The sequence below is a fragment of the Phlebotomus argentipes genome, unplaced genomic scaffold (assembly GCF_947086385.1).
Source record: "Phlebotomus argentipes unplaced genomic scaffold, Phlebotomus argentipes genome assembly contig_15, whole genome shotgun sequence".
NCBI classification, from domain to species: Eukaryota; Metazoa; Arthropoda; class Insecta; order Diptera; family Psychodidae; genus Phlebotomus; species Phlebotomus argentipes.
The window spans coordinates 465,525-487,877 of record NW_026776181.1 but is presented as its reverse complement, the minus strand read 5'-3'; the positions used below and the strand labels follow the sequence as shown (position 1 = coordinate 487,877).

The 22,353-nt window shown below is 41.3% G+C and overlaps 4 protein-coding genes across 5 annotated transcripts; 3 read left to right on the top strand and 1 right to left on the bottom strand.

Moving 5' to 3' along the window:
- Positions 1-323: 323 nt before the first annotated feature.
- LOC132262972 (brahma-associated protein of 60 kDa) lies at positions 324-2,266 on the top strand. The gene is made up of 3 exons (XM_059762495.1): positions 324-499; positions 559-1,950; positions 2,151-2,266. The coding sequence occupies exons 1-2, from the start codon at positions 383-385 to the stop codon at positions 1,939-1,941; spliced, it is 1,500 nt and encodes a 499-aa protein (XP_059618478.1). The 5' UTR covers positions 324-382; the 3' UTR covers positions 1,942-1,950; positions 2,151-2,266.
- Positions 2,060-4,264, bottom strand: LOC132262974 (sorting nexin-29). Its single transcript, XM_059762496.1, has 2 exons — positions 3,926-4,264; positions 2,060-3,850 (listed from the first exon to the last, which is right to left on the bottom strand). Exon 2 carries the CDS (start codon positions 3,845-3,847, stop codon positions 2,375-2,377), a length of 1,473 nt encoding a protein of 490 aa, XP_059618479.1. The 5' UTR covers positions 3,848-3,850; positions 3,926-4,264; the 3' UTR covers positions 2,060-2,374.
- Positions 4,265-4,625: 361 nt separating this feature from the next.
- LOC132262970 (kinesin heavy chain) lies at positions 4,626-13,773 on the top strand. Its single transcript, XM_059762492.1, has 8 exons — positions 4,626-4,930; positions 7,125-7,296; positions 7,660-8,326; positions 8,401-9,666; positions 9,763-9,864; positions 11,799-11,916; positions 12,062-12,401; positions 12,469-13,773. Exons 1-8 carry the CDS (start codon positions 4,781-4,783, stop codon positions 12,561-12,563), a joined length of 2,910 nt encoding a protein of 969 aa, XP_059618475.1. The 5' UTR covers positions 4,626-4,780; the 3' UTR covers positions 12,564-13,773.
- A 151-nt stretch (positions 13,774-13,924) lies between these two features.
- LOC132262971 (integrin beta-PS) lies at positions 13,925-21,723 on the top strand. 2 transcript variants are annotated; one of them, XM_059762494.1, is made up of 8 exons: positions 13,925-14,142; positions 16,244-16,780; positions 16,884-17,112; positions 18,061-18,145; positions 18,728-19,162; positions 19,390-19,593; positions 19,650-20,678; positions 20,747-21,723. In XM_059762494.1, the coding sequence occupies exons 2-8, from the start codon at positions 16,255-16,257 to the stop codon at positions 20,810-20,812; spliced, it is 2,574 nt and encodes an 857-aa protein (XP_059618477.1). In that variant the 5' UTR covers positions 13,925-14,142; positions 16,244-16,254; the 3' UTR covers positions 20,813-21,723. The 2 variants fall into 2 exon arrangements, with proteins under 2 accessions (XP_059618477.1, XP_059618476.1); XM_059762493.1 differs by lacking the exon at positions 18,061-18,145 and adding an exon at positions 17,322-17,406.
- The last annotated feature ends 630 nt before the right edge of the window (positions 21,724-22,353 follow it).

Below are 22,353 nucleotides of genomic sequence, written 5' to 3'. Positions count from 1 at the left end.
AAAAGTCGATTATCAAGAAGAAATAGGTTTAATTCTTTATTTACCGTCGTAATTTCCCCTTCTTTCATCTTCTATTCAACATATTGGAAAAGAAAATTACTAACAATGTTATTGACATCTTTTTATACAAAAGTATTTATCTTGTACATAGAAGATTCATAGAATAAAATACATATTAACATTTATGCGATAAAGATGTTTTTTACTCTATTGTTAAGCAAAGATACGAACCACGGAGAATATCACGATATTTTTTTCTTTTCTGCCTTGCCATGTCCAGCGCCCTCTGGTGATAAAAAGAGCTGTCAGACAGTATATATAGTTTCGTGGCGTCACTCTAACAAAATTGTCTTGTTTTGTGGCAAAAAATCCAGTAAAAACCATGTCTCAGCGCTTTCCACCTTCATCGGGTGCCCCTGTGCCTCCCGGTGGTCAGCCACGATACCAGCCGGCGCCTCCACCGGGCAGTATGAGACCGTATGCTGGCCCCAATTTTCCGGTGAGCAATGTCCTCCACCCAGTTTATTTTCCAATAACTAAAATTTCTCTATTCTTCAGCGTGGGTTCACGCCTCCGCCCCAGTTGGGCTCTGGTCCGCCACCCGGTGGCCCCATGCACCCACGAACGCCGCAACCACCATTTCAGGGCCCCATGCGCAGCGCCATGCCCAGCGCTCCTGGAGGGAAGCGTCCGCAGGACGGCCGGGTGGGCCCCATGGGCACTCCGCAGCAGAAGAGCGAGTATGGGCCGACGAAGAAGAAAAAGAAGCTGGCGGACAAAATTCTGCCTCAGAAGGTGAGAGACCTCGTGCCGGAGTCTCAAGCATACATGGATTTGTTGGCGTTCGAACGGAAGCTGGACGCTACAATTATGCGGAAGCGTCTTGACATCCAGGAGGCGCTAAAGCGTCCTATGAAGCAGAAACGCAAATTGAGGATTTTCATCTCTAACACTTTCTACCCGAGCAAGGAGCCGAGCGAAGGCAGCGAGCCCGGAACTGAGGGCACCGTGGCGTCATGGGAGTTGCGGGTAGAGGGTCGTCTCCTGGAGGACACCAAGAGCGATCCGAATAAGATTAAGCGGAAGTTCTCGTCGTTCTTCAAGTCTCTGGTGATTGAGCTGGACAAGGAGCTTTACGGCCCGGACAATCATCTGGTGGAGTGGCATCGCACTCACACAACTCAGGAGACAGACGGTTTTCAGGTGAAGCGTCCGGGCGATCGCAATGTTCGCTGTACGATTCTTCTATTGCTGGACTACCAGCCGCTGCAGTTCAAGCTCGATCCCCGGCTCGCTCGTCTCCTTGGCGTTCACACGCAAACGCGTCCGGTGATCATCTCTGCTTTGTGGCAGTACATCAAGACTCACAAGCTGCAAGACGCCCACGAGCGAGAGTTCATCAATTGCGACAAGTATCTGGAGCAAATCTTCACGTGCTCACGCATGAAGTTTGCCGAGATTCCACAGCGCCTCAATCCGCTCCTTCATCCGCCGGATCCCATCGTGATCAACCATGTGATCTCAGTGGAGGGTGGAGCGGAGAGCAAGCAGACTGCTTGCTATGATATCGACGTGGAGGTGGACGATACGCTGAAGAATCAGATGAATAACTTCCTGCTGAGCACAGCCAGTCAGCAAGAGATTCAGGGACTGGACTCGAAGATTCACGAGACAGTGGAGACGATTAATCAGCTGAAGACGAATCGGGAGTTCTTCCTCAGCTTCGCCAAGGATCCACAGACATTCATCCACAAGTGGATAATTAGCCAGACGAGGGACTTGAAGACCATGACAGATGTCGTGGGCAACCCGGAGGAGGAGCGCAGGGCTGAGTTCTTCTATCAGCCCTGGACACAGGAGGCGGTGTCGCGCTACTTCTACACGAAGGTGAATCAGAAGAGGGCGGAACTGGAGCAAGCTTTGGGCATTCGCAACTCTTAAGCTCGTCTGGTAAGTGACAAGAATCCGTCTACTTTCTCACAAAAGCCAGAGCTACACTTGCTCAATCTTCAAGACACACTTAGTTCGTTTGACTGAAGGAGAGGGAAAACAATTCATATCTAACACAGAGCACAAGTTGTACCCATTTATTAAATCTCTTTAGAAACAGTTTGCAGTAAAAATAATAGTTTATCTCGTATTTGTTCCAGATTCGCTTCACCAATGTCCAACTGCTGATGAGTGTCTAGTTGCAGCAGCACAAGAGGGGCAACGAAGAGGAATGGGAAGAGATTATCTCTCCCGGAAAGAGTTTTATCTCAAGCCACAGCAGATTTGACATCAATCTCTTTTTCGACATTTATAAACTTCATGTACTCTCAACACATTACGGAGAAAAGAACATTAAATAGGGCAATAGTGTGAGAGATCGGCCTTACTTTAAGAAGGGGAAAACCTGCTCCAGACTTGTGCGACTCGTGCAGCACGCCACGTCTGGGAGCATTGTGAGGATGTGGCGGAGGTACAGCTGGAGCCTTTGGCGACGTTGCTCCACAAAGTGGGCTTCCATGTTGCCAAAGCTCTTCTTTGGCGGGAAATCGAGGCTCCGGACGCCAGGGTGGATTTTCTGGAATTGCCGGTGGAGTCGATGAAAGTCACTGTAGCGACGCAGAACAGTCCATTCGTCTCCGGGCTGATTCGTGGGAATGACATGAACCTCGTAAGTGTAATACTTGCGAGAGCCTGACTTCTCCAGCCGAACGCGCGGCACACTCACGGTGAAGGTGGCTCCTGGGGCGCTATGGGTTGAGCTGAGGCCCCGCAAGCGGTGATTCTCAAGACTCAGCTCCGCCACGCGAGTCTCCAGACGCTGGCAGCGTTCTTCAGCTTTCCGCAGGTGCTCGCGAAGCTGATTTACGTCCTCAGACACCACAGAACTCGTGGAGCTGCGGATTGAGGAGGTCTTTGAGGAGCTATGCAGAGAGGAGTCGTCGAAACTGCCCTCAGACGTCGTGGCTTCCTCCACCATGATTCCCGAGTCACTGGGCGGTGTAAATACTTTATTTGGCGAACTTGGGGGCGTTTTCGAAGTGTCATCAGCATCTTCCATGGCTTTCTCAGAGATAGGTGTGACAACATGAGAGCTCTGAATATTCTCCGGCGGATGAGGGACCCTCTCGGCCTTCAGACATAGGCTCGAGAGCGTTCCACTGGCCACAGGGCTAATTGAGAGACCCGCCTCATCAAACTCTATCACCTGATGCTTGTGGGGCTTCCGAATGGGATGTGGTTGGACAGGCTTGGGCACAGCTATAATGGGCTCCACCTTCAACTCCCGTCTGGCCATCATATTCACGTCCGGGCTGTCGACAGTGATGGCGAACAGGATGGAACTGAGTCCAGCTGCGAGAGTAGGCAGAAGATTCGATGCCTCCTCGTCCCTTATCAGCGCCCAGGACTCATAGTGCAGCCCCAGATTCGAGTCAGCCAGCCACATGAGTATATATCGCTCCAGAGAACGCTCATTCAGCGCTGCACGGATGAAAGCCCGACACTTCCCGCGATCCGTCCAAACATGTCTCAGTGACGAGAAGCGTTCCCGCTCGTGCGTCGTCATGTGCTGATGTGCGAATGCCCAGAATACGGGAGGCTCTTGATTCACGCCCGACATCAAGTCACTCACACTCTTGAGCAATGAGCCCATCCGCAGTCCGTGACAGAGGGCGTATTCCCAGCTGTCGCATAGCCTCAAGACATTGTGATCGCTCTCCGTGGCCAATTCAGTTTTACCACCGTAGCGCTTTTGCAGATCCTTCACCACTGTCATGAGATGGTGAACGAGACTCCTCCTAGATGACTCGTATTGGTTCCTGTTCTGTGTCTGCTGAATGAAGCCACTCATCGCCATTGCCTGAATGTGGGAAGAACCTTGAGTTGGTAACGATGGTAATCAAGACAATGTCGCACTAATTTCGAGCCTTCTTACGCTTGCTTGAGGAACATAATACACCACACTCTGCCCCTGATAACTTTATGCGCTGCTCACGGTTGCTCAATGGGGATTATTTATCGAAAAGTCTTCTTTGTGCAAAACTTTCTGTTTTGGTTTGGCCCATGCTGTGTCACTGATGGAAGAGAAACTCCTCGGCGATATCAGTGCCACCGTCAGACTCAAGCTCTAATTTGAGCTTGAATTTCAGGGTCGAAAATGTGTCTTGACTAAATGAGGATTGGATAGTGGAATAATCAATGAAAGAGAATTATTACATTTTTGAATTCTCTGCTTAAATATTGTAGAGCAAATAGAGCATTTATAGAGGGAAACAAATTTGGCAAAGTGACAAAGATTTCGGGAAACTTGCTGTATTACATCCTTGACTATCTTCGCACTGCATAGCAGAGACCCAAACCTCATTAGTGGGAATTGTCAGTGATTGAGAGCCGTCGTGAGAGAACACGCGGGTGGCATTTTTAGCATATTATTCTGTTATTCTGCGATCAAGCCACATATTCGTTGAATTTCCAGTGCTGCTGTCTGTATAGAATATTATAAAGTGTGTTTCAAGAAGCTTTTCCGTGTAGAATTCAATATTTTCCAAGAGAACTCTGTGCCTTTTTTCTCCGAGAGAGTGAGAGAGGAGATTCGAAGTAGGCGAATTGCGGCGAGAGTATAATTCTTCGTGGCGAAGTGAAAATGGCCGATTGAGGTGGAACAGTGTGTGGTTGCGGAAAGTTTTCAGTGGAAAAAAGAGCCTTGATGTGCGGTTGTATCGCTGGAAAATAGTATAAATTTGCTTTATTCATTGCTCGTGACGCGTGATTAGACAAGAGTGGCGATAGAATGGCGGGCACAGAGAGAGAAATTCCTGCTGAAGACTCCATCAAAGTCGTCTGTCGATTTCGACCATTGAACGACAGTGAGGAAAAGGCTGGCTCTAAGTTCATCGTGAAATTTCCCAACAGCAATGAGGAGAACTGCATATCGATTGGTGTAAGTGGACAAGAGGATGTGGATTTGCGGTGAAGTCACATTTAGTCCTGTAAGACGGGCCCATTTGTGTGGGTGATTTGGAAGAAAAGGGAAAAACGCCTGCAAGCAGGCAGATTGGGGGGCATCCATCCATCGATGAATCATCCACACGCAAAATTACATGACAACTTTTCGGTCGAACTCCCATGACGAGCGCAGCTATTGCTATTGACTCTGAGAGAAAATGTGGTAAAAATGCAATCATATATAATAGGAGTCCCCGAAATAGCGAAAATATCACGGAATAGAATTTTTCTGAGAATTGCTTTTGGATTTTTGTTTATTCGACTGAATGTCAATCGCAGTCAGCAAACTTACTTAAGTTGACGAGAGACGATGCTGAGCTAGTCACTCGGCTTTTTAAAAGTTATGTCACTTTTTCGTGAGCTGAAATAAACTATGGGAATAACTGCGTGACGTCAAATTATCTTTGGTTTGATTTTTTTTCTAACTATGTGGTCATCAGTAGATTCACAGAGTTCATAAGCTTGAGTAGCCACAGAAGCTGTGCCTGTAATTTTTTGTGGAAGTACAATTAAATCTAAGCCACGAATTCACCCTGAAGGCATTTCACATGGAAGCTACTAAAACTCATCATCAAATGACTATCGTGGCATTTTCTTTTACTGTTATATATGTACAATCATGTACATTTAGTGTATACGAAAAAATGATTTTCTTCTTGAGGTTCTGTTCACCACAATTGGTAAACTTTCATTTTTACGGTTGTACTCTGCAACAATTGACCATGAAGAGAAATATACCTATATGCATATAATAAAATGCCTGTAAAAAGAGAATCTCTCTCTCTCTCTCACTATGATGTATATACATATAATTTACCTGCTTATTTGCACCATGTAAGTGTATAAATTGAGCCAGAGAGACTCACGGGCAAGCTTAGAAAGCAATAATATTTGTCGCGTCTGGCAAAATAAGGAAAGGAAAAGGGAAATTTACATTAATTTGCGTGATTTTTCCTCTCAAAACACATTTGAAGGGAGTTTCCCTGAGAGCGCCATTTTGAGGGAAAATTGAAAGAGAAAATGAAAGAGAGTTTACAACACAAACAGTCCTCCAGGCGTGTGGCAAGCCAATGTATTTCAAGAGTCGATAAATACTTGCTGAATCCTTTCTGAGATTAGATTTTGCCAATAGTGAAACAGCGCATTGTATGTCACTAGTAAAATTTAGAGCAGGAATGAGACGATGAACTCATAGATCTCTCTCTCTCCCTTGCATGCGATTGAACCTTTCTCATTCCTGCAAAAATAGAAAGTGCAATTCTGTCCATTGAATAAGCGAGAGAAAAGAATTTGGTTTAACAGCGTTGCTTAAAGGTGTGGATATTGACAAAATAAGTAATCACATTTTGTTGTTTATTGAGAGCACCACATTAAATAGGTCGTGTGAGTTAAAAATACGCATACTTGGCTTGACATAGAGTACTTTGAGATGGAGTTAGCACAATTATCCTTACCGCATCGCGCAATGCCACAGTCTTTGTCGGTTGTTGTGTGAGAAAATGCGACTGAAATGGAAAAATCAATGGCAAACAATCGGCAAGAAATAATAAATCGTCAATCGTGTTTTTCAAACTCGAAGAGTGGATGTCATGCTATTATGTTTGGAATTGTTGAATGTGGCATTCAACCTAAATATATTGTATACGTGAGAATAATGTCGGGAATGCTTTAGAAAATAAATCACATAAATTAGGGAAACACAAACTATTGATGATGAGTAATTGTGGTTAAAATAAGAGTGTGGATGATACTTCTGCGATTTTATGTGTAGTTCAAATTCTTATACAGTCGTGTTGCTGACAACGCTACACGCATGTCCATTCCAATAAGAGCACAAAATTCCTAGAAATTTCCGATTTGTACCTACCCAAATGCCAGTGTCTCTCTCATCGACAGTGCGCAGTATCCATGAAGCGCGATGTGTGATGAGAAATCATTGAAACATAAATTCAAAGAGGGCCATAGAGAAGTTGATTCAAGGATAATTGCTCTTTGCTGTGACCCAAAGAAGGAAAGGTTGGGGATGGAAAATTCTTTCTCTATCAATAAGTGATTAAATGGAGTGATGAGAGAAAGGTTGATGTACTCTAATTGATTTTCTCCTTCTCACGTTCTCTTTCACCCTATAGGGAAAAGTCTACCTGTTCGATAAGGTTTTCAAGCCGAATGCATCGCAGGAGAAGGTGTACAATGAGGCGGCAAAGTCAATTGTCTCCGACGTATTGGCCGGATACAATGGAACGATTTTTGCCTATGGCCAAACATCATCTGGTAAAACACACACAATGGAAGGTGTCATAGGTGAGGAGAAACATATTGCAGCGGTTACTTTAGTAGTCAGAAATGTTGATTTGCTTGAGTATCTCTATGAATTGATGATTGTTGCTTTCAAGAAGCAGTCTTTATGGAACTGAACTGGTAATTTTCTGTGGGTGAAATCGACATTCATCAATTCATAATTCAATATTTATGATGTTTCACCGCAAAAGTGAATAGATTAAAATACAAATTGAGTCTAATTGTAATATTTGTTCAATTCACATGTAGAATTGAAATTGATTTGAACTTTTATTACAGTTGATTTTACTATAGCTAAATGTGTATGAATAAAATAAACTATTCTATCTCCAAGTAACTGTAATGTTTGTTGTTTTTCCTTAATAGGTGATTCGATAAAGCAAGGCATCATTCCTCGCATTGTAAACGACATCTTCAATCACATCTACACGATGGAGGTGAATTTGGAGTTCCACATAAAAGTTTCCTACTATGAGATTTACATGGACAAAATTCGGGACTTGCTGGATATATCGAAGGTGAACCTGAGTGTACATGAGGATAAGAATCGTGTGCCTTATGTAAAAGGTGCCACAGAGCGCTTCGTGTCCAGTCCTGAGGATGTCTTCGAGGTGATTGAGGAGGGCAAGGCGAATCGCCACATTGCTGTGACAAATATGAATGAGCACTCATCGCGATCACATTCAGTATTTCTGATAAATGTGAAGCAGGAGAATCTGGAGAATCAGAAGAAGTTGTCAGGGAAGTTGTATCTGGTCGATTTGGCTGGTTCCGAGAAGGTGTCCAAGACTGGAGCTGAAGGTACGGTGCTGGATGAGGCGAAGAACATCAATAAATCACTGTCGGCACTTGGCAATGTAATATCAGCACTTGCTGATGGCAATAAGACACACATTCCCTATCGTGATTCCAAACTGACAAGAATCCTGCAGGAATCACTTGGTGGCAATGCCAGAACGACAATTGTCATCTGCTGCTCTCCCGCAAGTTTCAATGAGTCTGAAACGAAGTCCACACTCGAGTTTGGAAAGCGGTATGATGTCATTTTTATTGGTCTCTGTATTTTGATATTTTCTCAATGACACTCTTTATCTTTCATGTCTACAGTGCGAAGACTGTGAAGAATGTCGTATGCGTGAATGAGGAGCTGACAGCTGAGGAGTGGAAGCGGCGCTATGAGCGTGAGAAGGAGAAGGTAGGCCGTCTGAAGGGTAAAGTGGAGAAGCTGGAAGCCGAATTGGCGCGATGGCGTGCTGGTGAGACTGTATCTGCGGATGAGCAGGTGAATCTGCATGAACTGATGGAGGCGAGTACACCCAATGTTGATGTCGTCGAAGTGGAGAACGTGCCGCCAGCCCCTGTCCCGGCAACACCTAGTGGCTTGACCATGATTGGATCGATCAGTGCGGAAGAGCGTACGCGATTTGAGAGTGAACGCGAGCGCCTCTATCAGCAACTGGATGACAAGGATGAGGAGATTAATCAGCATTCACAGTACGTGGAAAAGTTGAAGGAGCAGATTATGGATCAGGAGGAGTTGATTGGTAATGCCAGGCGCGATAATGAGAATCTGCAAACAGAGATGACGCGCATTCAGCAGGAGAACGAGAGCGCCAAGGAGGAGGTGAAGGAGGTACTTCAGGCGTTGGAGGAACTTGCTGTGAATTACGATCAGAAGAGTCAGGAGATAGAGACGAAGAACAAGGAAATTGACACGATCAATGAAGAGTTATTGCAGAAGCAAGCACTTCTCAACACCACTTCGACGGATTTGCAACAATTGCGCGATATGTCGACACATCAGAAGAAGCGATACAACGAGATCTTGTCAAATCTGCTGCGTGATCTGTCTGAGGTGGGCCAGGCGCTCAGCACGGATAGTTCGGCGGATTTGAAATTGAACGCTGATACAGCAGCTGGGAAAGTGGAGGAGGAGTTCACGGTGGCGCGTCTGTACATAAGCAAGATGAAGAGTGAGGCGAAGAATTTGGCGCAACGCTGTCAGAATCTCGAGGGTCAGACAATGGATTCGAATAAGAAGATGTCAGAGTATGAGAAGGATTTGGCGGACTGTCGACTGTTGATTTCGCAACATGAGGCGCGCATGAAGAGTCTGCAGGAGTCAATGCGAGAGGCGGAGAATAAGAAGAGGACGTTGGAGGAGAACATAGATGCATTGCGCGAAGAGTGTGCAAAACTGAAGGCGGCAGAACAAGTATCAGCTGTAAGTGCGGAGGAGAAGCAGCGAGCTGAGCAGCTGAGGACGGCTTTTGATAAGCAAATGGACCAACTGCGTGATGGACACACTGCTCAAGTGGCCGAGTTGCGAGATGAGATCTCAGAGAAACAAGAGGCTATCAATGAACTTAAGGAGTACGTATCGATCGCTGAACTACTAGATTATAAAAAGACTTTAAGATATGCTATGTAATTTTTTTTTAATCTTTGTTCTCTTTATCTCCTTTGCAGTTTGAACCAAAAATTAACACTTGCTCATCAGCAAATGTCGTCGGATTATGAGAAGTTGAAGCAGGAGGAGGCGGACAAGTCCAGCAAGCTGCAAGAGCTCATGTCAGTATCAAAGAACATTCCGAAAAGTCACAAGAATAATTTGCAAAAGCCAACAGTATTATCCTATCCAATGAAGTACAATAGTCCACCAATCCAATCACCCACATCATCACCAACCAAGCGATACAATTTGATTAATTTGCATCACGACAGACACTCTGTGTCGTTCTATGATGAAAAAATTCTCACCAAGTACCACAAGAACCTTTTGAATACCCAGCAAATTATTTGCAACGATGAGAGAGACTTAGCCAGCGAGGAGGAGGAGGATGTGGAGACAGTAATCCTGAGGGACAGTGGGAAGAAGAATGTCTTGGTCGAATACTCAGATCGCGCGAGTACATTTACCAAGAGAATGCTCACGACAATTCTCGAATATTTTCCGTTCACCATTCCGACTTTACATCTACATCTCCTCATATCGCTCACAATGGTTATTCTCACTCATCGGTGCCCTCAGTATATAATTGTAGTTTAAACAGAAGTATTAAGAATGTTTTACAAGCTGATGAACGCATATTTTTACATTTATTTATTTGCAAATTATTGTGATATGAAATCAAGCAAAATTGTAGTCAAGAAGAAACATATTTACCATAATATGTCGTGATTTAAATAATTGAAATAATCAGTGCTTATAATAAAAGCGCGGGAAGAAGGATGACACCATATATTTTTGATAAAAGAAATTCTTATAAACAATAATATTTATTTTTTATGCCTCTCAAGCGAAATATCCTTTTAGCATTTCAATGATTTCTTACCAATAATTTTTTATTCTCTATATTATTGCTTGATTCTTTCTTTTAAATTCCCATATGCATGCTATTCTTATTTCTTGATTGCTTTTTTACAAATATTTATAATCTTTAAATGATCGCTATTTCAATCTGTGCGTTTCAAAAAGAGAGAAAATACTGGAAATCAAAGCCGAAAGCAGACTACTTTATAATAATGAGTGGTTTTTTGCTGTTAATTCCATGGTCATGAAACAATGTTATAATAGTTAATAGTCTGGTTTATATATTGCTGTGAAAATATATAAATATGAGACGAGAAGAGACAATAAGAAAAATGATTGAGGACATGTGTTGATCAAATAAAAGGAAAGAATGACTTTTTGCCAGGGAATCGCGATCATTTCTTTAGCAATATCTTATTTGATTTCAATTATTTATTTATTTTCATTCAGTTTTAGTTGGGTTTTGTCATTAGTTTTTTTTCAATTACCTGGCAAAAATATTTAGAATTTTCATTTGGTTGAATTTGAGTTCAATTCGCCATATTTTTCAATTGCGTACAGAAAAATATTTTGGTTTGACATTGAAGAGAGACTTATTTATTGTGGATAAAAAGAGAGTATATTCTTGGACAATACTGCTACATAAAAAAGTTACTAATGTATAGTGGAAAAAAGTGTAAAATCAAAAATTAATGACTAAAGAAGTCGGACACGCAATTCAATTCGTTTTTATGGGTTCCGCTCTATTAAACTTTTGAATGTGATATCTTAAGAGAAAGATTATAGTTATTGTATTGTTGTTAACTTCTTCTGCTTAATTGTGACGGTGTAAATAACATCTCATCTCATTCATGTTTCTTTCAATGCAGTTAATTATTAATATTAATTGTAGAGCAAGGAAAAGGTATTATAAAAAATAACCATGTATAGAAGTGTGAAATTAATGTAAATATATAATATAATGGAAGATCTAAACACATGTTCTCAAGCAATATTCTATTCTCTTCCGTTCGTCTCGTCGCTGAATCTTTTCACACAATATTTCTCTTTTGTGCATTTATGTGCGAAACCATGGAGTTAACAGCAAAGAAATCTGCTCTTGAAAAAGTTGTAATTATTATGCGACAGAAATCCTTGCAATTTTGCTGCAGTCATGTAAATTTTCTGTTTGTTGCTCTCACATATTTTACAGTCTCACCAATGAACGTCGAGAACAGGCGAGAAAGGATCTCAAAGGATTGGAAGATACAGTGTCGAAGGAGCTCCAGACACTTCACAATTTGCGTAAACTCTTCGTGCAGGATCTTCAAGTGAGCCCATTTCTTTTCTTGATTTATCTTTCTGTGCTCTTGCAATGCCGTCAAAGCTCTTATGCTCAGGACGTCGTGAAACTAAAACTCTGCTGAAACAATCATGTATCTTTTGATTTATATTTTAAATGAAATTCTATTTAAGGCACGCATTAAGAAGTCTATTACATCGGAGGACAACGAAGATGACGGAGGATCGCTGGCGCAGAAGCAGAAGATCTCGTTCTTGGAGAACAATCTGGAGCAGCTGACTAAAGTGCACAAGCAGCTGGTGCGTGATAATGCGGACTTGAGATGTGAACTGCCCAAGTTGGAGAAGAGACTCAGAACGACGATGGAGCGTGTGAAGGCGCTCGAGACTGCCCTCAAGGAGGCCAAGGAGGGCGCAATGCGTGATCGAAAGCGATACCAATACGAAGTGGATCGCATTAAGGAAGCCGTACGACAGAAAAATCTTGCTCGACGTGGTCCTCAGGCACAAATTGGTAAGGATTTTTCATGTCAATGCTGGGAATTTTCGACTGCAATCTATCTTCTTTCTTTTACTTTCAGCCAAGCCAATTCGTGCTGGTCAGGGACACATTGTGAGCGGGATTCGCGGTGGTGGCGGAATTATACCACCTGGAGCAAATGCAGTTCCCCAGTAAATTACTACAGTTTCTCTAAGCATAAAAATCGTTTTGTAATATTGATTTATTTTGTGAGACAAAACACTTGAAGCTGGATTTTATTCGAAAAAAAATATTCGACAATTTTCCAATTGCAATTATATGTAGTAATGATAATTTCTCCTTTCATTAATATGAAATTGAATATACTACAGTGTTTGGCACTGTCTGTAGCATTTGTTCCGGTTCAATTTGAGTTGAGTTCTGTCTCGTAATAATGCATTGAATAGTGGAGAAATTAATATTTTATAGAAAAAAAATGCCGTTTAGATGTGTTGGTGCTGCTGATGTGAAAATCAAAAAGCTTTTGTGGCACTATTCTCTAGTTACGCGATAGGATATTAAATTAGAAAAGGGCATTTTCCTACATATATCGAAACTGCTATCTTATCTTCAGTGTGAAGTGAATAAAAAAAAAATGCTATTTGAGATTGAGATTAGTGGTGAAAGACCTACATTTACTACATTAGACATGATTTATCAAGGAAATTTCCAGTGAATTACTTTAATGTTTTCCATAATGATATGGTATTGAAAATCTAATGATTAATCTTAATTATAAAACATTCGGTTATACTTATCTTCATCAGGATATTAGAGAGGAGATGAACAATGTTTGTGAATCTACTATTTAATTTGAAACTCTAATGCAATTTCCCATTTACCTCTTCATCAGTCATGTCATAGATATAATGAAAAAGAAATACAGCACAAGCTACGCTACTAAATCACTTGATATGTTTTTATTTTAACTCGCGACAACTGATATTCAACAATGCGTATATTTTAGGAGTGCATAGAAAAGATGATGTGTCATTGTGAAAAAAAGCTAATTTCCGCACTTTCGTACATATTGCCGTACTTGCCCTCCAATTTCGAAAGCTAAACTTCCCCGCGAATGGATAAGCAAGTTGAGTAAATGAATATATGAAGGTATAATAAAACTAATTCAGTGCTTCATCGTTAGATCATAGTAAATTATTACAATTTATAAATTATTGTATCAAAATAAAAGTGAAATGCAAAACTCTGCAAGATGCATAATTTAAAAATAATTTCATAAATGTATTTTTACATAAAGGGAGTTAACTATAAAAATGAAGAAGCGAATGCAATATATTTTTTGTTTAATTTAATATTGTGCATACATACTAAATGATAAAATGAACATTTTTTGATGAGCTTTGGCTGAATAAAAGGAACATTTTTCTGTCTTCACCGATGGATTATTTAGTTTGGAGACTTTCAGCTAATGCGCGATGTTTTGTCCAGTGTGTCTTAGGACAAATGGGTCTTTGTCTGGTGGTTGTAGCACTACGCCACTGCTCTTTGGAGAGTTCTTGGCTCGCAGTGAAGTTGTCAGCACAATTTTCAGTGTGAAGATAGCTCAGTGTCAATGCAGTATGGCTGCTTACAAAATATTTCTGTGTTTGTTCTCCCATTGAAATTCCTCTGCAGAGACCCCTGAAGTGCCATTGAGGGCGTAAAAGTCCTATTGGAGACCATCGTGAGTGGTGTGTGATATCACGCAAGAGTGCAACGAGTTACGTGAAATTCGGTAAGTGTATGCAAATCTTATTTCCTCGAACTGGGTGTGTGTGTGACTTTTTATGGGGCGCGCGAGAGTGGCCGAAAAAAAGGCAGAGGCCCGCGAACGGGATTTTTTGCCGGAAGTGGCGAGTGGGTGTGCATGTGGGTGTCCTGGGTGTGGATTTGAGTATAGTCTGGAGAGGGTGGAAGCACGAAATGGGCAATAGTGCCTGTGGAAATGGTTAGAAATGGGTAGGAAAGACCCAGATGGTTACATTGAGGAGTGTGATTTGGAGTCAATCATCGCCTAAAAATAGTTTCTCACGCAAAATTAGACCACCTCTCGAGGAGCCCTCCGTCCTCACTTTCCGCCTTCACGCAGATTCTCTCTGGTGATTCGTCCGGAAGCGTGAACTCGCCCAGAAGAGCGCTGTTATGTAGGATCTCGGGATGTGCAGCTTCCCATGCAAATCACGAACCGCCCACACAAGTCCCACTCATTCATGCTGCCTTCATTGGATCACACTGAATTTTCTCACACAATACCCATCGACTCCGTCTGCTGGTCTGCCCGTGTCATCTTTCCTGCGTCTGCACTTTTCTCCAGCACTCGCAGCAGATGATAAATGATTCTACGTGTGTGTGTGTGAACGAAGAGATATTCTGAGAAGAAATCACTCAATTGACATCCATCAGCTCAGCATCTCTGCAAATCGCCTGAAGAATGGCATTCGCTAATTGGAATTGTGTCCCAGACATGAGGGTTCTTCTTATCCATAGTGCATTCCTAAAAACACTTGAGCGAGAGAAAGATTGACTCACTGTTTAGTCAACTTCGTCACACCGTTTCCTCGAATCGCTGCTGAAAATCCAAGTTTATACAGAGACATTCACACAATGATTACGTCTCCAATGGCCAGTGCTCTTTAGATAATGCTTCATCAATGAATATTCAGATTCAGGTGATTCGCTAAACTCAAGCAACTCAAGATTGAAAAGTGGGCTAAGCTTTTTTTCTAGAAATGCAAGATAATAAGCATGAGTGTTGAAGATTCCACCTGATAATCCGAAATGAAGCGTGAATCTTTGGGAAACACATACATGACGTCACCCCCTTGAATATGAATTTTATTGTGGCTTTATTATTATTGGATACACCAGTCCAGATGTTTTCTCTAATATTCCATTTATCCAAGCCTACTTCGAATGTCTGACAGAGATATTCTCTCGCAATCCACTTCATGTTTTCAAGAAATTCCTCCTCCAAATGCACACGATAAAATCTCACCTACGGAATGAGTTTTCTGTTGATTTTTCGTTTTAGAACAGCGGAGGGAGAAGGTGGATGTGCGCTTGAATGTGAGCAATAGGGAAGAAGAAAGTGAAATATGATTGTGTCACTAAATATTGTGGAGGCGTGAAGACGCTGATGGAAAGGGAATAATCAAGGAGTGGCGATTTCACACCCGTATTTTATTGACGATTATCATTTCCTTATTGTGGCCTTTTCTTCCTTTTTCATCCTTTTGCGTTTATTGACCGTGACCTGAGAGGATTATGACCAATTTGGCAAATAGGAAAATTGTGTTTTCTGGATTTGATTTGAAATGATGTCTGTGATGAGTTGTCGACGTATGATTCTCACATGTTATTGGACCTTATAATCTCCTCCATTTTCGTGTATTTATATTCTGGCGTACGCGAAGGAGACGGAAATAAATCAAGATGTGTGTTTTGGGTGTAAAAAAAGACACTGTTTGGTGCCTGATGCCACTGAATGTGAATCAGCTTGAGAAACAGTCGGTAAAAATTAAGTAATAACGCGGTTTCTCAACTCATTTCAATTGAGATAGTTTCTAGAATGGCAGTCATTTAATAAAATGTGTACAGCTCATTTGATTGGGGATGGAGGGTGTAAAGAATGCGACGAAAGTGCGCAATAAGGATAATCCGATGATATGGGAAGTGACAAAGTTTGCTGTGGGAGAAAAGGCAGTGCAAATATACATGTCACTGCTGACCATCCTTTTTTTTTGTTCTCTTTTGGGGTCAATCAATAGTGTGACGATAAATATGTAGGTGTGAATTGGGTCAAATCCTAATTTTGATTTTCTTTGCCCTTTCTGCAGTGATCGTCACAATGACTTCATCAGTTAGTAAGACACGCTCCGTGGCGATGAGCATTTGCAGCTTTTTGCTTGCGGTGACGCTGGTCAGCGGTCAGTTGGCAGAGAAGCTGAGCTCTCAGAATCCTTGCGTGAGCAAGACAACGTGTCACGATTGCATCCAGACCAAGACATGTGCCTGGTGTTTGCAACCTCAGTCGGAGTACGGAGATCTGCCGAGGTGTTTCCAGCCCAGCTATGGAGCTGGTGATACTCGGTGTCCTGAAGAGTACACATACAATCCTGACAATGAGATGATCCCGCTCGTGAACATGGAGCTCACGCGGAGAGTGAGCGGAGCAGCAGCCGAGGGCGGAGCCTACGCTAGTGGATACACTGCCGGCGGTTATAGTTCCAGTGGAAGCTCCTATTCCGCCTCGTCATCGTCATCGCATTACGGCAGCTCTTCTAGCAGCGGAAGTACTTATGGTTTCGGTGCGGCCGCTTCTGGAGGAATTGTGCAGATTAGTCCACAGCGAGTAAAGCTAAAGTTGCGAATAAGTGAGTAATAGACTTCCAGATTCAAGTGACGTTGTGAATTGAGAGTGAAAAAGGAAATTGAAAACGATTGGATACTGATTTTATTTATTGAAATTTCTTACAGACGAAGAATATCATCTTAATATGAGATACTCACAAGCAGAAGACTATCCAATTGATCTCTACTACCTCATGGACTTGTCCAAATCCATGGAGGATGACAAAAACAGTCTGTCCTACCTTGGAAACTCTCTGTCTGAGACCATGAGGAACATTACATCGAATTTCCGCCTTGGATTTGGATCCTTTGTGGACAAAGTTCTGATGCCATATGTTTCGACAGTGCCGAAGAAGTAAGATTATTGTGGTTATTTTCATATCCATTCTTTTGATGCAAGAAGATGTGACTGAAAATCCTTCTCGAGGAATCTAATGGTGATTTTCTTTTTAAGAGGCTTTGAAGGAATTTCGAGAGGAATTTCCTTGGGTGAAGAGAAATTTCTCACTGGAAACTTATGTCTTGTGTATATTTTTGTGTTTATCTCACCGACTATTCTTGCAGATTGGTGAATCCATGTGATGGATGTGAAGCACCGTATGGCTTTAAAAATCACATGGCACTCAATATGGACACAGCTTCGTTCTCCGTAAGTTTTTTCTCCAACTAGTTCAGCAACGTTACGATATAAATGTATTCTTTCTAAATTTAGTGTATTGAGAAAGATCACAATTTTCTTGTTTGATCACATTTTCTCACTCTCGAGAATCTGTTGTGGCTGATTTTTGATGCATTTTTTTCTCACTAAAGTTTAGCTGTGTTGAGGAAACGAATTGAAGTTGTTTCTTTGAAGATTATAGAGGGTTGTAGATTGTGTTTCTTCTTATCATCTTGGCAAGAGAGATAAAAGGATTAAGGCTGTAGAGAAAAGCATGTTTATAGTTTGACGGAACGTTTGTGGGATTGATTATGCAGAATGAATGTGTAATTGGGATTTCTCAATATCACACATCAATGTTATTCGCTCTATTCTATCTACATTCCTTCTTCATTTATTTGTTGTTGATATCTTGTGCTATTCTGTCTTTATTCTCAATGTGTCTATCTCTTGGAAATTGGCAATGAAAATGTATCATCACTCTTCATTTCGTCGAAGAATTTCTCAGTTTCAGTGAAATTTTTCATCGCATTTCTTGCATCTTGGAATTGTGTTACAAAGAAAGGCAAATATGCTGGAAGAGCAACACAGATAAAAGAAAATGTGACGCATATTATCAATTTTATTCTTGTATTTATCATACAGTTTGCTAGCACCGTGTGACAATTGTGCTGCTCCGTATGGCTTTAGAAATGTTATGAGACTTAGTAAGGATACACATTATTTCTCCGTAAGTGAACATCTTTGGCAAAGAGAGTAGAAAACCAGTGCAACTAAATTGTGGATTTGCGTCCACACTTACACGCGTTTTTTGACCTTATTTTGACATCCCGCAACTCAATCCTGGCTCAATAAAACCATCATATTAGCAATTAGGCATCCCGATCACACTTTACAGACCAACAAATATTCCATTGTTATTATTTTTCACATTTACTTTTGCCCCTAAAATGTCCTGTCAGGATTCTGGCAGCTTTTCCCATCACTTAATCATATACACAATCGCTGACTATATGAAAATCACCTCATTCTGTGTTCTCTAACTAAAAAGGTTGGTTTTTGGTTAATTTTTCAATAACTTTCTGATTCATGTTCTGCTGTTGTTTTTCTCTATGATTTAAAAAGTTGTTTTTCTTAGTATCTGGAGTACACTGCATGCTTTTTTGAGTAGCTTCCGTTCTGTGTAATAAACTGGTAAATGGCTGTAGTGGAATTGTGTGTTAATTTATCAGAAGATTACCAATGAGTTTATTTCTTATCTGCTTTATCACGTTGATATTTTTTGCTCATTTCCTTTGATAAATCTTTGCAGGAGGAAGTGGGAAAAGCAAGTGTTTCTGGCAACTTGGATGCTCCTGAGGGTGGTTTTGATGCTATAATGCAAGCCATCGCCTGTCGCGATCAAATCGGATGGCGAGAACAAGCCAGAAGACTGCTGGTATTTTCCACGGACGCTGGATTCCATTATGCTGGTGATGGAAAATTGGGTGGTGTGATTACACCCAATGATGGCGAGTGTCATCTGGACAAACGGGGCGAATACACACACTCGAAAATTCAAGACTATCCTAGCATCTCGCAAATCAATCTGAAAGTAAAGCAGAATGCCATAAATGTCATCTTTGCCGTGACAAAGCAGCAAATTGAGGTCTACAAGAAACTATCCGAACATATTGAGGGATCTTCAGCTGCTGAGCTGTCGTCCAATTCTTCCAATGTTGTGCAATTGGTCGAAGAAGAGTACAATGTGAGTAGTTATTATATGTACATCCTTCTTTATTTTGCTAACTGCGATAAGATAACTTGAACTTTTTATACGTAATATGGCATAGATGATCATAAGATTTAGATAAAGAAGAACTTTTTTGGGTTGGAAAAGAATATAGATTTTGTGTAACGAGTTAGCAAACACCATGAAAAATTATGTGCTTTAATTTTAATTTTTAATCGCTTGTTGCTTATTATGTTTTTCAGAAAATTTCCTCTTCTGTTGTGATGAAGGACAATGCCACGAGTGCCGTTAAGATTACTTACTACTCTTCCTGCCTTGATGGTGGCAAAATGGTGCAGACAAACAAGTGCGATGGCCTCAAAGTGGGCGATATGGTGGAATTCCGTGCAAATATTCTAGTGCAATCTTGTCCACAAAATCCCAGAGATTGGTTCCAGACATTCCAGGTATATTTAGAAATTGTTTACACTATGAAACACATATTGATGATATTATATTACAGATTTATCCTGTGGGCATTAATGAGAGCTTAATAGTTGATCTCCAAATGCTCTGTGACTGCGAGTGTGAGCGCGATGGTCATCCTGGATACAGACCATTTGCTCCAGAGTGCAATGGCCATGGTATTCTCAAGTGTGGCATCTGCGAATGCTACGATCAGTACTTTGGGCGGAATTGCGAGTGTGGCGTGCTGGATATTCACAGTGAGATCGAAAGGGATCGTGCTTGTCGTCCAGACAACTCCACCGTTGACTGCAGTGGCCGAGGAACGTGTGTGTGCGGCATGTGTGAGTGCGAGAAACGTCCGAATCCTGAGGAAGTCATATCCGGAAGCTTCTGCGAGTGTGACAATTTCTCGTGCGATCGTCACAATGGTTTGTTGTGCTCTGGCCCCGACCATGGAGTGTGCCAATGCGGCGTGTGTCTGTGTCGAGAAGGATGGACGGGTACTGCTTGCGACTGTCGGGCCTCCAATGACACCTGTATCAATCCAAATGGTGACGGTGAGATTTGCTCCGGGAATGGCGAATGTGTGTGTGGCACGTGCAATTGCAAGATCACCGATGAGGGGCGATACTCAGGGAGATACTGCGAAAAGTGTCCCACTTGCTCGGGCAGGTGTCATGAGTTCAAGGACTGCGTTCAATGCCAGATGTACCAAACAGGACCGATGGGAGATGACAAGGATCTCTGCGCGAAGAATTGTACGCTGTTCACACCAATTCCTGAAGAGACTGTCTCGGCCGATGAGACGAAGGATGAGGTGCTATGCACATTCTACGATGAGGACGACTGTCGTTTCCAGTTTGTCTACACGGATCGCGATGATGACAAAGTCGTCGTGAGGGCACAAGAAGAGCGAGAGTGTCCACCGAAAGTATTCATGCTTGGCGTTGTGCTTGGTGTAATTGCAGCAATTGTCCTCATCGGTTTGGCCATTCTTCTGTTGTGGAAACTCTTGACCACAATTAATGATCGACGGGAATTTGCCAGATTTGAAAAAGAGAGAATGATGGCCAAATGGGACACGGTAAGGAATACGAATAATTTTTACTTTGGATGACATTTTACAATAATAACTTCCATGTCTCTTTTCAGGGTGAAAATCCAATTTACAAACAAGCCACATCTACGTTCAAGAATCCAACTTACGCTGGTAAATAGAGTCGCAGAGTCAACGATAGCGTGAAAACGAGGAAAGAGTCACAATTGGGAGGAAAATGTTTTATTTTGGAATGTAATTAACCAAAGGATGTTGTTTCTGTTGTGTAGAAAGGTGGAAAAGTGTGGAAGTTGTCTTCTTTTAAAAACAAACCCTTAACAAATGTGCCGAAAATCAAAAGTATATTTAAAGGGAGGAAAATCCCTTCTGCCAAGTCATTTTCGTAAATCAAAAGCCTTTCAAAGTATCGAATAAGAAAAACGACAAAGAATATGTGCCTAATTTTTTTCGCCTAATCAACTTTACGTGTGTGTACTTATTGAAAGAAAATTGTGGTGAAAAATTTATATAAAGAGAGGCCTTTCGAGATCAGTGGCTTCTTTTACTATAGCCATTAACATCTTACTTTCGTCTAAAACACATAAATTTACACTCGAGTTTACACTGCGTCTAATAAGGAGAATATTAAAAATACTTATCGATAGCAATAAATAGAGAATAACAAGTGCGGTTATTAATTGTAATATTTAAAAGTAAAATTAGAAAATATAGCGTATTTAGAAAAGTGTTCAAAAACACTGCAAAAAATCCGTCTGAAATAGATATATTAAGATTTATTCTAGTCGGATTTTTTTCTCAGTGTAGTTTATGCAGAGAATTCACTTACTGTATTTCTGTTCTTCCCTTTCACTTTTAGTAAGTTTATAAAATTTACACACTCATCAGACAGTAAAAACAGAAAACGAAGAATTTATAATATTTTAAACAAGTAACAAACTAATTTTATAGACTGCTAAGTTCATCAAAGAATGAAATTGTATAAATTCGATCCATAGCGTTCTTTTAATTCATATTAGCTCTATTTTGTGACATTACTTTACAACAAAAAAATAAATATATACTTACGAAAATACATTTTTTTACTATTCTGTTTTTTCCTAGTTCAAATTTTCCTCAGTTTCTAACATTGAGGAAAATCAATAATTGAAATGTCGTCACTGCACTATCGTCCAACAGAGTTGCTTTTTCTTAGTAAAGGTCCAAACCGTGCATTGCTCACGATTTGAAGTGGAAGACTTTCTGGCCTCTCGGTAAATTACCCTAGAAAGATGAAAAAATAGGAGTGAGAAAGCAATTTCATAGGCAATTGCTCATTTTGGCCTGCCTTGGGATTACACGGTAGCAATTTCACTGAATGGCCGCACTTTTGAGAAACCGTCAATTGAGAACTGACCAAAAAGACATTTGAAATTGAGCTCAAAGTATTTCTGCATTCTTCACCGCCAATTGTTTGTGTGAAAAAGGGAAAAAAGGAAACTTTATTATTTAAGGCAAATCTCAATGTTGGTTTCCCTATTCAATGCACGCAATAAAGAGGAGAGATTTAGAGCACAGAGGGGTAAAAAATATGAACTCTGCGTTGTGTTCATTTTACTCATTACCTCTCGTTTATTCCAGCCTAAGTCAGTTGTGTGTGTCTCAGTACAATATAATGTTGTTAGCGAAATTCTGTGATGGACAGCTGAACAATGATCGCTCGTAA

Excerpts from the sequence above, each read along its gene's own strand:
- LOC132262971 (XM_059762494.1), top strand. The coding sequence starts at position 16,255 with ATGACTTCATCAGTTAGTAAGACACGCTCCGTGGCGATGAGCATTTGC. Across the intron at positions 18,146-18,727 it reads AGGATACACATTATTTCTCC|GAGGAAGTGGGAAAAGCAAG; the intron begins GTAAGTGAACAT and ends AAATCTTTGCAG. Across the intron at positions 19,163-19,389 it reads TGGTCGAAGAAGAGTACAAT|AAAATTTCCTCTTCTGTTGT; the intron begins GTGAGTAGTTAT and ends TATGTTTTTCAG.
- LOC132262970 (XM_059762492.1), top strand. The coding sequence starts at position 4,781 with ATGGCGGGCACAGAGAGAGAAATTCCTGCTGAAGACTCCATCAAAGTC. Across the intron at positions 7,297-7,659 it reads CACAATGGAAGGTGTCATAG|GTGATTCGATAAAGCAAGGC; the intron begins GTGAGGAGAAAC and ends TTTCCTTAATAG. Across the intron at positions 9,667-9,762 it reads GCTATCAATGAACTTAAGGA|TTTGAACCAAAAATTAACAC; the intron begins GTACGTATCGAT and ends TCTCCTTTGCAG.
- LOC132262974 (XM_059762496.1), bottom strand. The coding sequence starts at position 3,847 with ATGGCGATGAGTGGCTTCATTCAGCAGACACAGAACAGGAACCAATAC.
- LOC132262972 (XM_059762495.1), top strand. The coding sequence starts at position 383 with ATGTCTCAGCGCTTTCCACCTTCATCGGGTGCCCCTGTGCCTCCCGGT. Across the intron at positions 500-558 it reads ATGCTGGCCCCAATTTTCCG|CGTGGGTTCACGCCTCCGCC; the intron begins GTGAGCAATGTC and ends TCTATTCTTCAG.